General features: G+C 53.0%; 7 protein-coding genes across 7 annotated transcripts; 5 read left to right on the plus strand and 2 right to left on the minus strand.

Annotated features, from left to right (window-relative positions):
- Nucleotides 1-6: 6 nt before the first annotated feature.
- Nucleotides 7-330, plus strand: QC761_0094120 (uncharacterized protein; the record flags this gene model as incomplete). Its single annotated transcript, XM_062872995.1, has 1 exon — nucleotides 7-330. The coding sequence occupies one exon, from the start codon at nucleotides 7-9 to the stop codon at nucleotides 328-330; it is 324 nt and encodes a 107-aa protein (XP_062729624.1).
- A 409-nt stretch (nucleotides 331-739) lies between these two features.
- QC761_600780 (uncharacterized protein) lies at nucleotides 740-2,529 on the plus strand (the record flags this gene model as incomplete). The annotated part of the gene is made up of 2 exons (XM_062880538.1): nucleotides 740-1,578; nucleotides 1,630-2,529. The coding sequence occupies exons 1-2, from the start codon at nucleotides 1,147-1,149 to the stop codon at nucleotides 2,527-2,529; spliced, it is 1,332 nt and encodes a 443-aa protein (XP_062729625.1). The 5' UTR covers nucleotides 740-1,146.
- Nucleotides 2,530-3,295: 766 nt separating this feature from the next.
- On the plus strand, nucleotides 3,296-6,077 carry QC761_600770 (uncharacterized protein). The gene is made up of 3 exons (XM_062880537.1): nucleotides 3,296-4,913; nucleotides 4,965-5,013; nucleotides 5,070-6,077. The coding sequence occupies exons 1-3, from the start codon at nucleotides 4,102-4,104 to the stop codon at nucleotides 5,859-5,861; spliced, it is 1,653 nt and encodes a 550-aa protein (XP_062729626.1). The 5' UTR covers nucleotides 3,296-4,101; the 3' UTR covers nucleotides 5,862-6,077.
- Nucleotides 6,078-6,897: 820 nt separating this feature from the next.
- On the plus strand, nucleotides 6,898-7,306 carry QC761_0094150 (uncharacterized protein; the record flags this gene model as incomplete). The annotated part of the gene is made up of 2 exons (XM_062872996.1): nucleotides 6,898-7,069; nucleotides 7,095-7,306. The coding sequence occupies 2 exons, from the start codon at nucleotides 6,898-6,900 to the stop codon at nucleotides 7,304-7,306; spliced, it is 384 nt and encodes a 127-aa protein (XP_062729627.1).
- Nucleotides 7,307-8,460: 1,154 nt separating this feature from the next.
- QC761_600760 (uncharacterized protein) lies at nucleotides 8,461-10,759 on the minus strand. Its single transcript, XM_062880536.1, has 3 exons — nucleotides 10,453-10,759; nucleotides 10,183-10,319; nucleotides 8,461-10,116 (listed from the first exon to the last, which is right to left on the minus strand). Exons 1-3 carry the CDS (start codon nucleotides 10,501-10,503, stop codon nucleotides 10,074-10,076), a joined length of 231 nt encoding a protein of 76 aa, XP_062729628.1. The 5' UTR covers nucleotides 10,504-10,759; the 3' UTR covers nucleotides 8,461-10,073.
- Nucleotides 10,760-10,805: 46 nt separating this feature from the next.
- QC761_600750 (uncharacterized protein) lies at nucleotides 10,806-12,361 on the plus strand. The gene is made up of 2 exons (XM_062880535.1): nucleotides 10,806-11,341; nucleotides 11,403-12,361. Exons 1-2 carry the CDS (start codon nucleotides 11,121-11,123, stop codon nucleotides 12,091-12,093), a joined length of 912 nt encoding a protein of 303 aa, XP_062729629.1. The 5' UTR covers nucleotides 10,806-11,120; the 3' UTR covers nucleotides 12,094-12,361.
- Nucleotides 12,362-12,454: 93 nt separating this feature from the next.
- Nucleotides 12,455-13,435, minus strand: QC761_600740 (uncharacterized protein; the record flags this gene model as incomplete). Its single annotated transcript, XM_062880534.1, has 1 exon — nucleotides 12,455-13,435. The coding sequence occupies one exon, from the start codon at nucleotides 13,433-13,435 to the stop codon at nucleotides 12,455-12,457; it is 981 nt and encodes a 326-aa protein (XP_062729630.1).
- Between the last annotated feature and the right edge of the window lie 401 nt (nucleotides 13,436-13,836).

Below are 13,836 nucleotides of genomic sequence, written 5' to 3' on the forward strand. Positions count from 1 at the left end.
AACAGGATGTCCACCGCCCAGAACGCGACCACCGCGCCGGAGGAGCCCATCCTCTGCACCAAGTGCCCTCACAAGCCGGCGCGGATGGATGTCATGATGTCTCTCTCGCACGACCCCAGTAATCCGCGCGCGTACGTCCACATCGGGCCCAGGGACAATCTAGTTGAGATCAAAGAAGACATCACCAATGGCACCAAAAAAATTGTCACTTTGGTTTTCGAGTTCCCGCTCCACCCCCTTAATCCAGCCTGGGTTGAGGAGAGGTGCCGCACCTGGGGAATCAACCGGGAAATCTTCCCACCCTCGGAGATTGGTGACCCAGTTCAGTAAGGGGTTTTGGGTGAAGGAAGCTTGGGGTTTTATCTTGAAGGGGCTTGGGGCGTTAGGTGAAGGGAACTTCATACTGGGCAGCTAGCTGCCTCTGGGAAATAGCATGGGCCACATTTGACAATGCTGTTGATGTTGTTTTCGATTCATTTATCATAGTTGTGTCGCATCTGATTTCCACAACTAAGGATTCAGCATCGGACTGGGCTATATGTTATGCCATGTATCCTCTCTTTTGACATAAAATGCTTCACTAGGTATCCTCCCACACCCAACGTAGCATTCCGACAAAACATGCAGTGTGACGTGTCTAAACCAAAAAAACACCAGGTAGCCCCGCGGCCGCAGATAAGTCGGGAATAGCTTCATGCGGGCATCATGCCCCCTCTTTGACCCCCACCTCGTCTACTCGGCATCATAGCCGAACCTCATTGTCGAGGAGAGAGTGTCGACGAGAGAGTAGTCCGACACATTGGGTCAGCCGCAGTTGTCATGTCTTGATTCCATGATCTCCTGCAGCTTACATCTGTCAGCGCACCACCACCACAGCCTATACTTGCCTGGAATATGGAAATATACCCACAATAGGAAAAGACTCTTGATGGAGCAATATCATGAACCTAGCCGAAGCTGCATTCCGCCATGCGCCAACTGCCGGAACAGGTGTTGCCAAGTGGGTGCACTAGACATGACCTCCCTTGCCAGATGTCCCCATCTGATCCTCTCAATGCATTGTCACAAAAAGCCAGCTGACCCATCTTCTCTAGATACAGTGAACCTTATACTGCTTGATTCATCATCAAAGACGCAAACAACGCGATGGGCCTCAAGACTTCAAAACGGCCGTTCAACATAGCCATCATCGGTGGCGGCATCGCGGGCCTCACCACCGCTCTCTTCCTCCACCACTTCTGCCCCCCAGGCTCAATCGAGATCAACATCTACGAACAAGCAGAACAATACCGCGAAATCGGCGCTGGCATCAACCTCGGCGTCAACGCCACCAAACTCCTCCACCACATCGGCCTAGGCGACAAGATCAACGCCATCGCTGGCTCAAAAGATGGTGTCTTCTTCACCCTTCGACGCTGGGACAACAGCGAGGAGATAACGACCATCTACTCCAATGACTCAGGCAAGATCCGTCAGGCGGCCGTATCACGGGCGGAGTTGCTCCAGGTTCTGCTCGATGCTATCAAGGAGAGAAAAGCAGCGACATTGCACACAAAGAAGAAGTGCCGGTCCGTCACCGTAAGTCTTTCTCGTTCTCCAGTTTTGCCATAGATATCTAACACCGCCTAGAAAACAAAATCCGCGATCAAAATAACCTTCACCGACAACACAACCGCCACGTCCTCCCTCCTCATAGCCGCGGACGGCATCCACTCCCCCATCCGCAATCAATACCTCCCTCACAATCCCCCTCTCTACTCAGGCAAGATCGTTTACCGTGGCCTGTTGCCGTTCTCTGCCTTGCCTACCCCCTGGCCAATTCAATCCCATCATGTTATGTGGATCGGACCAAACAAGCACCTCTTGGTATACCCCATCTCCCATGGCGAAACCCAAACGTTAAATTTCGTGGCCTGTATCACCACCCCGGAGGAATCCCTCGGAGACCTGAAAGAGTCCTGGTCCGCCACCTGCCCAAGAGCGGAGTTGGAAAGGGATTTTGGGGATTGCGATGGGATAGTACAGGAACTGATCAGGTTACTGCCGGAGGAGGTGTCAAAGTGGAAGATTAACGACCGGGAGGCGGCGGAGGGTTGGGTGTTTGAACAGGGGAGGGTGGTACTAGTTGGGGATGCGGGACATCCTATGGTTCCGCATCAGAGTGCGGGGGCTGGGCAGGCGGTGGAGGATGGATTTGTTGTTGGGAGGGCTATGGGTGAGTTTCTGAGGCGGGAGGATGGGAAACTGGAAGAGTGGATGGGGGTGTATGAACGGGTGAGGATGCCGAGGGCGAATAAAGTGCAGGAGACGAGTCGGGGGGCGGGGTATTTGTATCAGATGCAGGCGGAGAGTATGAAGGGGATGAGCTATGATGAGTCTGTGCCGATTTTGAGGGATACGGTGCAGGAGAGGATGAAGTGGATTTGGGAGGAGGAGTTGGAGAGGGTGTTTGAGGAGGAGAGGGGGAGGTTGGTTAGAAAGGTGGAGGTGGAGGAGGGGAGGGGAGGAGGGGGTTGTTTTTGTATGTGATGGCTGAAGGGTGCTGTTGCTGTTGTTGGATACGGGGTATGTGTTGTAGGAGGTAGAATGTTGCAAAGATGTGAACTGGAAGGCAATAAGTAACCTTTGAAGCTGGGAGACTCGTGCAATTATACAAGGTGCTATAGGATTTGAATGATTGGCTAGATATCGCTTTTTGAAGGTTGTCATGGAGCGTTTTCGGAGCCACTATATGTAGTCAGAATCTTACTCGTGTAGTTCGAAATTTGAACCCTTCTGGAACATAGAGTAAGCCATAAGGGACTTGACCGGTCTGGAGGAGATCGTGTACCTACCTAGATATGAAGCCTGCTGATCAAGAGGCGACAACAAGACATAGGAAAGCCTGCGGGGCGTGAGCACAGGCCCACTCACTGCTTCATCTTGCAGTCTGGGCTCCCTTGTTTCTCACACACACACCAACATCATCACTTTTGCCACACCTTAGTTGCACCTCACAGCCCGGGACTGCGAGCTACCTGAGCGACTTTTTCTGAGGCAAAGAGGCTCAAAAGCATCGTCACCACCGATCCGCAGATCCGCTTGCTCGCTCCAGATGTTCGAATACTGGCAACTTTTGAGACACTGCTTGGCAAATGTGGTAAACACGATGCTGATCTCCTCTTATAGTGTATAGCAGAACACCTTTCGTCGAGTACCACAAATTGCCGCCGGCAATAACGCTCTTTTCCTTTGCACTACGGAGTTACTCCTTTTCAAGCTCCTATCTCAACGCTTGGCGGTTTTCGGAAGAACGCGGACAGTGCGTGTTTCGGGACATTGTTTCGTTGTTTCGAATTTCCACGTTTAGCAGCCACTTGTTGGCACGCGACAACTTGCTGTTTTGGGATATCGGCAATATAAATCGTCTTTTGTTCCCAAGACGAGACGTGGGGGTTTGTCTTCGGTGATTTTACGGGGCAATGAGGTAGTCTCGGCTGGAGTTACACCAGTTCTACTATCTTGTCGATCGCATCCGGCACAAACTTGCCGATCGCGATGTCCGTTTCCAGGGCACAGGGTCGCTTCAACACGATGCTGAAGCACGGTGATGGGTTTCAGCAGACGCTTCTTTTGAATTCTCGCCAAGGTCTAACTCTGCCAAGCTGCGGCCAAGGCTATCGCCAAGAGGCTCCTGTCGAATGGCATCGGAAAATTCAAGGGTTCAGTCTTGGTGCGGCGTTCAAGCAACGACGATCAGACATCCCTTAAAAGGTCGACTAAGCCTTTTATAGGGTTGTCTTGGTGGTGATCTTTTTGCTTCTTGGCCCCTGTCTCCAGAATAACGATCTGCTCTTGGCCTTCCGGCGATGGATAGGTCGAAGTTGATATCAATCTCCTTCTCGGCCCAGCCATTCCTTCCTCTCTTCTTTTCATTCCAGGACTCTGGCAGCCCCGGTTGATTCGCTTCTGCTGTTTTTCTTTCTCTTGTCTCTGTTCTTCTATTCGAGCTCTGGCAGCTTGTGTTTTTTGTCTTCTTTTCCATAAGCCTTTAGTTTTTTTGGGTCTCTCTGCCCTTCTCACCAAGCTGTCGTTACTTGCAGGCCAAGGGATATCGCCAAGATGCCAAACCTCGATGTCAGCGAGCTCAACACTGTCTTGGCCGTGTTGGGTGCCTTCATCTTGCTCTACGGTATCATTTCAGTCCTCATCAAGAGCAGATGGTTTCTAGGAGAGGCTCTTCCCGCCGTCGTCATCGGCATCATCCTCGGTCCCATCGCCGCCAAATTCCTCGACAGCTCTCGGTGGGGATCCGCGGCTGAGGGGCAGACAAGCGACATCACGCTGGGTATGGCTCGGGTTGTCATCGGAGTGCAGCTCGTGATTGCTGGCTTCCAGCTGCCGGCCAAGTATAACCTGCACAGGTGGAAGGAAATGGCCCTTTGCCTTCTCCCTATCATGACCATCATGTGGTTGTGCACCACGCTCTGCCTGCTGGCTAGCGTGCCCAACATCACACTACTCGCCGCCCTAGTCATCGGTTCTTGCGTGACATGCACCGACCCGATCCTCTCACAGGCCATCGCTAAGGGGCCGTTTGCCGACAAGTTCGTTCCCCGTCATCTACGCGAGATTATTTCCTCCGAGGCTGGCGCCAACGACGGCTTCGGTTTCCCCTTTCTCATGCTTGCCGTCTATCTCATCCGCCATGCTGATGTCCCCGGTGCCGGGGTCCATAGCACCGGAACCGTTCACGAGCGAGCGGCTCAGCTGGTAACTCGCGCAGGAGACGTTGGGAGACTTGGCGGGGGCGTCGGTGTTGCCTTGAAGAACTGGTTTGTCGAGACGTGGCTGTACATTGTGCTCATGTCGGTTGTCATTGGAGCCATTGTCGGCTACGGTTCGTGCCTGGCTCTCAAGTTCGCCCTTCGCCGGTGAGTCTTCTCTTGAGTTCAACAACTGTGCTTGTGCTAATCATCCTTCAGCAAGTGGGTCGACTCGGAGAGCTATTTGCTCTACCCAACGGCCATTGGGGTAGGTTCTGGATCTAACTTGCCCTCGAAGACGGCTGAAAACTGACAAATCTGTAGCTCTGGCTCGTCGGCATTTGCGGCATGCTCGGCACTGATGACCTACTCGCCTGCTTCGTCGCCGGAAACGCCATGAATTGGGACGGCGAGTATCTTGCCGAAACTCTGGAGCGCCACGACGAAGTCAACTCTTGCATGGACGTGCTGCTCAATTTCGGCGGCTTCATGTACATTGGCACCATCATCCCCTGGTCCGAGTTCCACCAACCCGAGACGACCGGTCTTACCTACGGCCGTCTCATTGGCCTCGGCGTCCTAGTACTGCTCTTCCGGCGCATTCCCGCCATCTTCATGTCCTACAAGTTCATGCCCAAAGTGGTCAAGGACTGGAAGGAAGCCATGTTCATGGGCTACTTTGGTCCCATTGGCATTGGAGCCGTTTTCTACGTCGAGCACACCCGCCACCTGTTTCCCGAACTCGGCGAGGGCGACGCAGAGGAGACGAACCTGGTACGCGTTATGATCCCGGTCGTTTACTGGCTCGTGCTCTTCTCCATTGTGGTGCACGGTCTCTCGATTCCTTCTCTCAATATGATCTACAATTACTACGGCGTCAAGCCCATCGTCGAAGACGCGGTCGAGCTCCCTCGCAAATCGATGCGCGCGCCCACGCCGGTAAATGCTGCCGTTGGGGACCGCGATACGTTTATCGCGTACAATCGCTTCTCCCGTCCGGTCTTCGACAACGCTCATCTACCAGTGGCCAACGACAAGCAAATGTACGCATCAGATAGCGATGAGAACTTTCAGAAGACGAGGGTGGGGAAGCGGTATTCGCGAGCCATGGTCTAGTCTTACCGGAAGTACTTCAGAGTTGGGTAGAGACAATATAGAGCTGGGTATAGATAGAGGCGCAGCTTGTACAATCATTACAGCAGATAAATGGACTAGCACCTCCCGCCATTCGTTCATCAAGGGTTTCCGGACAGTTCGATAGCTACCAAGAGATGTATCGAAATATGAGTCAGGTACCTACCTAGGTGACTACTAAAAATATGTGTCTTCCCCGTTGCAGGAACTCTTGGATCGGTTTTGTTTTCAATCTACGCTGCCAAAAATAACCCTGACCAGTCCACACTAGCTGAGCCTTCATTCCTTCTAAAGCCAAGGAGGCCGCGATTGCAAAATATCTGTTATTGCTCCAAGAGAATCTGAGCGAGATCAATTTCTGGAGAACTCGACAGAGACTCTTATCTGCCAGAGACGGGTATCCTTGTCAGCGTCTGAAACCCAAGAGGTTACCACCGATACATCGAGCCAAGATAAGCATAGTACCACGATAACACCTCAAGCTGCCAAGAAAACCCGTCTGTTTCTTCATCGTCTCAACCTTCGTAGTTAGCCATTGGTTGAGCAAGCTCGCAGCAAAATCTCTCGGATATGGAACGATTTCTTCGTGGTAAACGAAGAAGTCCGAAAGCCCGTCATTCGCAAAGGATCTTCCCCAGTTATTTGTGACATGATTACGCTACCCTTTGCTCTACAAACCGCTGGGTGTTCCACTTGGGCTCCTCGAGGCTGGCTCTGCGTTTGCGGAAATGAAATTTCTGTAGTGAGCTTTCCCCTCTTTGTGTTGTTTGAGTCATCCAGCTGACCGTGGGTGAATATCAGGGCCAAGGAGTTGCGTGGGATCTGGAGAATGGATTACGGCACCAACCAAGCTAGTCATCTTCGTCATATTCTTGCTCGTCTGTTTAGTAGCCAACCTGGCTGGCCCTTCCAGTGCCGTCCTCTTAATCCCGCAGAGCCACACATGGACAGTGGTACCACCCGAAAGATACACGGAACACGCGCAACACCATGACGCGCTACTCGGGAAACCTGGGCCATGGCACCCCATGCCGCCTCGGTTGTCGTTCATGAGGAAATCCGCATGGCGTGGAGTACACGGCTGACCGGTGCACCGCTAAACTACTGGAAGTCCTTTCTTCGCACCGCCATCGTCGACACCACGAGTCCCATCGTCAGGTCGGCATGCGTACCTGCGAGAAATCTCTCCGACACAACAACCTACTCTGAACTCCGACACAACAACCTACTCTGACGCTTTCGGTTCCGAAAAACTCAACATGACCTTCCCCATTCTCAAAGAAGATGATTTCTGGGTACCAGGGGTCCCAGGTAGCGAAGAGGGCTTCGAGAGCGGCCCAAACGGAACCGTCCCCCTCGATGCATCCCTCCTCGACCTCGCCGAAATCGTCCATGGGCGCGACTTTTGGGCGCCTCGTGCGGATTGAATCGACACAGGGAGGGGATTCCTACCAGGAAGTGAGACTACGACTGGGGAAGGGTAGAGAGACGGAAAGGACACTCCAGGCGGGAGCAATATACGGCAGACCTGGTCTTACTGAAGTTGTCGCAATTGGTCAGGGTAGGTTGTAGGATAGGATGAATTGCGCAGGAGTTGACACGTGTGGTTTCCTGACATATCTGCGTGCCGTGGGTGGATAACCCGGAGCTGTTGGATATAGCTCGTGAAGTGAGCATGTCGCATGAGGAGATGGATGGAAGGTCGAGAGCTGGGGAGGTCGCGTGGAAGTTACGTTACCCATTCAGTCTCCCCATCTCGAGATCTAACCCAGCCTAGCTCTTCTTCACTCATAAATTTCCACGAAAATACTCACTATCTCGGACACACCACTAGCCGCCAGCGTGACTCGACAGATACTTGACCTGTGCAGGCAGCTTCACCAGTTTATTCGATCTGGAGCACGTCCTTTTGGTTCACGTGAGATCTCTCTTGACATGGTCCGTGTGACCGTCCCCTTTTTGACTGTAATTTATTTTCAATGCTGACCTACAGTACGCACCACCCAGACTCTCGAGGAAAGAATGAACAGCGTGGGGAGAACCCAAGAGAGACTCCTGGGGCTTATGGAGCAATTGAGAGGGGATGAAGAAGCCGAGATTGTTATCGGAGGAGCGGTGAGTATCTTAGTTTTTGGACGGAGATTGTGTATGTTTGAGAGACACACTGACTTTGTGGCAATGAATAAGCTCGAGTATTTTGATCTTTTGCTGGGCGAGTTGAGGAGGGAAGTGGAGGTGAGGATTGCGTTGGCGGAGATGGCGAGGGCTGCGAGGGCTGCTTGAGTGTGCATTATGTGCATTATGTGGGGTTATTGATGATGAAGTGTGAGCTTCTGGGTTGGGAAGGGGGTGTGAGGTGGCTAGTCGTTTTGAGTTTCAAATATTATTTTGAAATGTGAAGTGGACCTACCCAGTATGGGAGGCGAGCTTCCGTGTTGAAGTTAAAAGTCACAAGCTTTCAAACACTCAGAATCAGAGAGTGTTAAATCTCGTCCCACTCTCCTCTTGTCCATCTCTCTTCTCTCTTTCGTTACCCATCAGACTGTAGGTCCAATCCAGTTCACCTGCTAGTATCAGTCAACACCACATCAACCCTGCTGCGCGAACGATCAAGAGCATACCTGAACGGTCACACAACCGCACACAAGTGATGAAATAATCGTACCCAAACGAGTAAGTAACCGTTCATGAACGATGAGACAATCCATCATGAACGAGCAAATAACCATTGCTCTAACACCCACAAAGAAAACCATCATGACTGTCCTTCCCGTAATGGCCCGCATGACGCAGGGCAACCTCCAGCTGACCGACGGCATCTACTTCCCCATGACGCCCAACGCCTTCACCAAGCCGAGAAAAAGCCCGAGTGACGCCTGTACTTCGCCATCCGCTGTCTCAACGGCATCCCCGTCTCGGACCTGATCCGGGAGGGCTTCCACTGGTCCAGAAAGAACATCATCACCTCCGACACCATCCACCACCACGACGAGAAGAACAGCCGCCAGCGCCGCTTCTGGCACCTTCGCGAGTTTGCGGACGAGCCCCCATCCCACTCCCGCTGGATAATGCAGATCACCTTCCAGTCCGCCAAGCTGGAAACCTGCGCAAAGTTCTGCCTCGACGACACCACCCCCCACCACCGCAAGATCCAGCACGCCTTTGCCATGCCAAGAACGGATACGGCAACATCGTCTTCTTGTACACCCGTGACGAGTCCAACCCTGTTGTCATCAATTGCGTGCTGGAGGATGCGGGGCAGAACAAGGACTTGACCAAGTGGCTGTAGCCGATGGTGTGCATCGAGGGTTCCATTGATGGTGAAAGGAAGCGTTCTCCGCGGCAAGGAAAGGAGAGGAGGGTCCAAGAGGGCTGCCGGTGTGAAACCCCGCCTCAGTATAAAGAGGAGGAGGAACAGCAAGAGCGTGTCGTCAAGACAGCCCCACTAAAGACTGCGAACAAATTTGCAAGCATGCTCGACAAAATCAACAAGATCGCGACGGATACTGCTTGGCCTTTGCCTTGAGACGAGGTTGTGAGGTCTTGTACGAGGGCGCAGGCAGACCGACTATGTGACCGCCTGATGACGAGGCTGGGGAAAAGAAGGCAGGGGGGAGGGCAAGGTAACCTTTGGGTTACCCAAAGTCGAACCTTATGCGGTTGGCAGTCTGTTTAGTGTTTAGTGCTTCATTTCGTTATTATTACGTTGTTTCGCAGCAGGATGGGTTATTTCGCATCTTGAGAAACTCCCGGGGCTATAAGTGTCGGATGGCGGTAGATAGTCCGGGAGTTGTACCTAATAGAGTGTGTCATCAGAAGTACTGAGTTCAAAATCTTACCAACTTGTAACTTTGAGTGTCGATAGCTCCCTCCAAACATCCCATACTGCCCATTCGTGAAAGCACAGATACAAGCACCAAAAACATCCACGTTGCTCAAGAGGCATACATCTTGCTGTGTCCGATCTCATTCCAACCGTGACCTCCCCATTGCTGATGATGATATATATGTACACTTCTCGCAACAAACAACAAGTTCAAGTCTTGCGCGAGAATGAACAGCACCAAGCCAAACACGTGCGTTGCTTGCTTTTTGTTCAACATCCACCAACCACCATGCCGGTAACCCATGGCGTATGTTTCCTCGAGTACTCATCGTCTATCCAGCAACCCCTCCACGCAGGATTCCATCCTCTTAGTGCTTCTTCTCGGCGGAGCCCTCCTGCTCGAGGAACTTCCTATTTGCGACAAAGAGCGATGGTTAGAGCTTGGTCTCGACGACAAACAGAAGGGCATATGTTTACTTGATGAAGTCGGCCTCGTCGGAGCTGGAGGCGTTGATTGGAGGGGTAGCACCGGGGGTGGTGGGCTTAGCAGCGCTGCCGCCGGAGGTGGCGACGGCGACACCGCCGAAGAGGGAGGCGAGGACGCCCATGGCGAGCTGTTTTGTTGTAGATATGTTAGCAATTGGCCTTCGTAAATGTCGTCGTCGTCGTCGTCGTCGTCGCGCCGGCGGCGGAAGGGATGGAGGGGAGGAGATCGGGTCATGTCGGAGGAGAAAAGAGAGCACTGACGTATTGCGAAGCAACCTGCTTGCCGAAAAGATTGTACATCTGGCCGCCCATTTTGAATAGAGGTTGTTTGTCGAGAGGTAAACTCGTCGGGGGGTGTGGTTGGTGATGTAGTGGGTGTGTGTAGGCTGAAAACGACGCAAAGGTCAAATGAATTGGCGACGGCAACACAGGGAAATGTCGAATTGGCCAAGCTCCGTCGTTGAGCTAAACAGCCGAGATTTTGCCAGGATCTTACTAACTGTCCGACTAGCGGCTAATAAGCGTGCACGGACTGCTACTTAGGCCAAGAGGATAAGCTTTATCAGCTACCTTCCAATCCCGGTGAACCGAGACATACGTCACCAAAATCTGCGCGCAGGCGCATGCTTGAAGCTGTCGTGCCGATGACGAGAAAGACCGGAAGCTCCATTCTGAACAACCCAACTCCACGCTTTTTCAGCTGTGCAATCTCGGTGATATTCACAGTCGCATCCACTCTGCTTGATTCAGCTACTTGCAGCTACTTGTTTTTTTCTCTCCCTTGCTTGTGATCCATATCTTGCGCAAGGTTTAAAACCGGTGCAACCCCTCCATCCCACTTGTCGCAAGTTCTAGCTTGCTCCCTTTCTCTAAGAAATTCTTCCTTAACCATCATCACCTCCAACAACCAGACAAAACAAAACACCGCAATGGTTTGGCCCTTCAGCTCCTCATCCACCCCCTCCAAACCTGACCAACAAACCGTCCACAATGCTACCGCTGAAACCGTAAAGAAAGTCGCCAACACAACCAAAGACCTTGACCCCAGCACTAAGCTCCCCGAGCCGAAGAGACTCCCCGCTGAGCTCCAAAAAATCGTCGACAAGGCCGACAAAGATGAAAACTTCTTTGACGAGCTCTACGAGGGATAGTATGTCCCCCTTTTAGTCTCTTCCCCTACCCACCCGCTTAGCTAACTCCTCTACCCTCAGTGTCCCCCCATCAACCGACTCCAACGTCCGCTACGCAGCCTACGCCTCCCGCTTCCGCACCATCCTCCTCTCCGCTCACCGCTACGTAGCCTACACCTCCGACATAGGCGAGTCCTTCCGCCCCGTCGCCCACCCCAACTGGGTCCGCGCAGCATACGGCATCTCTTGGGCATATATCCTCGGGGACGTCTCCTACGAGGGCTACAAAGCCTACTGGCACAACCAACGCATCCTCAACCCCGCCATCGAGCTGTCCTCTCATCAGAAGAAATTACTTGGTGTCGAGGCGACGCATGATGCCCCCTCGCCAGCGAAGCTCACGCCAGGTGTTGTCCCGCCGTTGGAGGACTACAGAACTGTCATGCTGCAACGGGGTATCTTCCAGAGCTTGGCGAGTATGGGGTTGCCGGCGTTTACGATCCACTCCGTGGTGAGGTATTCTGGCCGGGCGATGAAGGATGTCAAGAATAAGACTGTCAGGACGTGGGGTCCAATTGGGTTGGGTTTGGCGGTGGTGCCGTTCTTGCCGAAGATCTTTGATAAGCCGGTTGAGAATGCGGTTGAGTGGGTGTTCCACAAGGGGTTTGAGGCTTATGGGGGGGAGAAGATGGTGGGGGATGCGCCGTTGATTGGGAGGGAGAGGCAGTTGAGTGAGAAGCCGTTGCCGAGTGGGAAGGAGAAGAGGGAGTAATGAAGGAAAAGAAAAGGGGAGTGTTGTGATATTTGGTGTGATACCTGTCTACTCTTTTTTGTGTTTGTACATATTGGAATCGCCACTCGGTGGGGATACGAGAGGATGATGGTGGGAAGATTGGACTGGGTTGGAATTTACCGATATGGGTGGTTATTTTTTGAAGCGCTACTCACCACCCACTACTTGGCAACGAAATGAGACGCCCAGGAAGCCTTGTTAACATAAAGAAAAATGACAACAAACAGTGGTATATCAACTGGGCCCCATGCTATGGAACAACTTCAAACATGTCTCGGAAAACAACGCTATGCCATGCGCTTTATAACAAAAAGAACCGAATTCAAAAAATGGTAGACCCTCAGACCTTTATCAAATCCTCGGGCGCCCCCACCCCTCTCAACAAAACAACCGTATTCCCACTGACCAACGCTGTCCCCAACTTCTCCCCAAAATCCAGTATCCTCCCCCCTTCCACATGGAACACCCTCAGCTTATCCTCCTCCTTGTCCGACCTGTTATTAATATTCTGCACCTGCAGACTCGCCGCCGCCGAGTCAAGCATCCGCCCCACGACCCAGTCCTGACTGAAGAAGAACTCCCCCTTTGGAATCTTGGCTTTGGCAGTCTCGTTCTCCGCCTCGACATAAATATATACCCTTTTCTCTGGCGGGATCTTTGCATCCCCCTTTGCGGTCTTCTTGAGGGTGTTTACCGCCACGAGTTTCGTCTGTCCCTTTGCGTTGAGCCCAGATGGTCCGGCCGCCTTTGCGGCGCGGGAGTCTTTGTATTGTTCTTTTTTGGAAGCGCCCCACAACTTCAATCGTTCCAACGCAGACGTCGCCTTAGTTGTTATCGCCGCTTGTTGAGCTGCTAGGGCACTCGCTCTCGCACCGACGGGGGGTTTGGACTTGCAGTCGTGGTCTTCTTCTAGGCGGTGTTTAAGGCAGTAGTCCCTTCGGCAGGCGTTGCAGTGAACACCGGGAACGAGACTTGTCCCGATGGTTGTTTTGCATGTCCCTTCCGCGCAGGGTTTCGCGTATAGGACATCGCGGTCGCGAACGGGTTTGTGGCCGCCGAGGGAGGCTTTGGATTGTTCGGCTAGGCGTCGCCTGGTGGCCCAGGCGCCTTTTTGGGAGCAGTCATGGCCGTCTTCAGTGCGGTGGTCGGAGCAATAGGTTTGGGAGCAGGATTGGCATTTGAAGGGGAGGAAGTCGAGTTGGTTGCAGGGGGGGTATTGGCAGTGGGCGCCGACGAGGGAGGCGTCGGTGCCGCGGGCTGCGAGGGCGGCGGGGGACATGGAGATGTAGGTTGTTTCGTTCGGGTTGTTTGGGGAGGACATGGTGGGTGAAGTTTGGGGTGTTGCGGTCGAGGGTAGATAGGGGGGTTTTATATGGAAAACGCGGTTGATAGTTATAAGGGTCGGTACTCCGACACGACGATAGGGGTCGCTGACCAAGAGACAGACGGTTGATAGAAAGATGGAAGGCTGAGAGATGAGGCGGGCGAGGCGGCGTAAGGCGGTGTTTGCCTGCCCGGCAGCCTGGAACGATCTGGAAACCCGCCGGGGGGAAGGTGGAGAATACGGACCGGGGCTGGCTGCCGATCATTTTAGCTCGGCGCCCTGCCGAGCCTTGCTCTCAGCTGCTAAGGGTTAGGGTCAGTCGCGTCTTCCCACATTGGAATGCGCGTCATCGTTCTCTGAATGCGATTGTGACTGATTGACAAGGCTGGCCCCGATCG

The sequence above is a fragment of the Podospora bellae-mahoneyi genome, chromosome 6, assembly GCF_035222275.1.
Source record: "Podospora bellae-mahoneyi strain CBS 112042 chromosome 6, whole genome shotgun sequence".
NCBI classification, from domain to species: domain Eukaryota; kingdom Fungi; phylum Ascomycota; class Sordariomycetes; order Sordariales; family Podosporaceae; genus Podospora; species Podospora bellae-mahoneyi.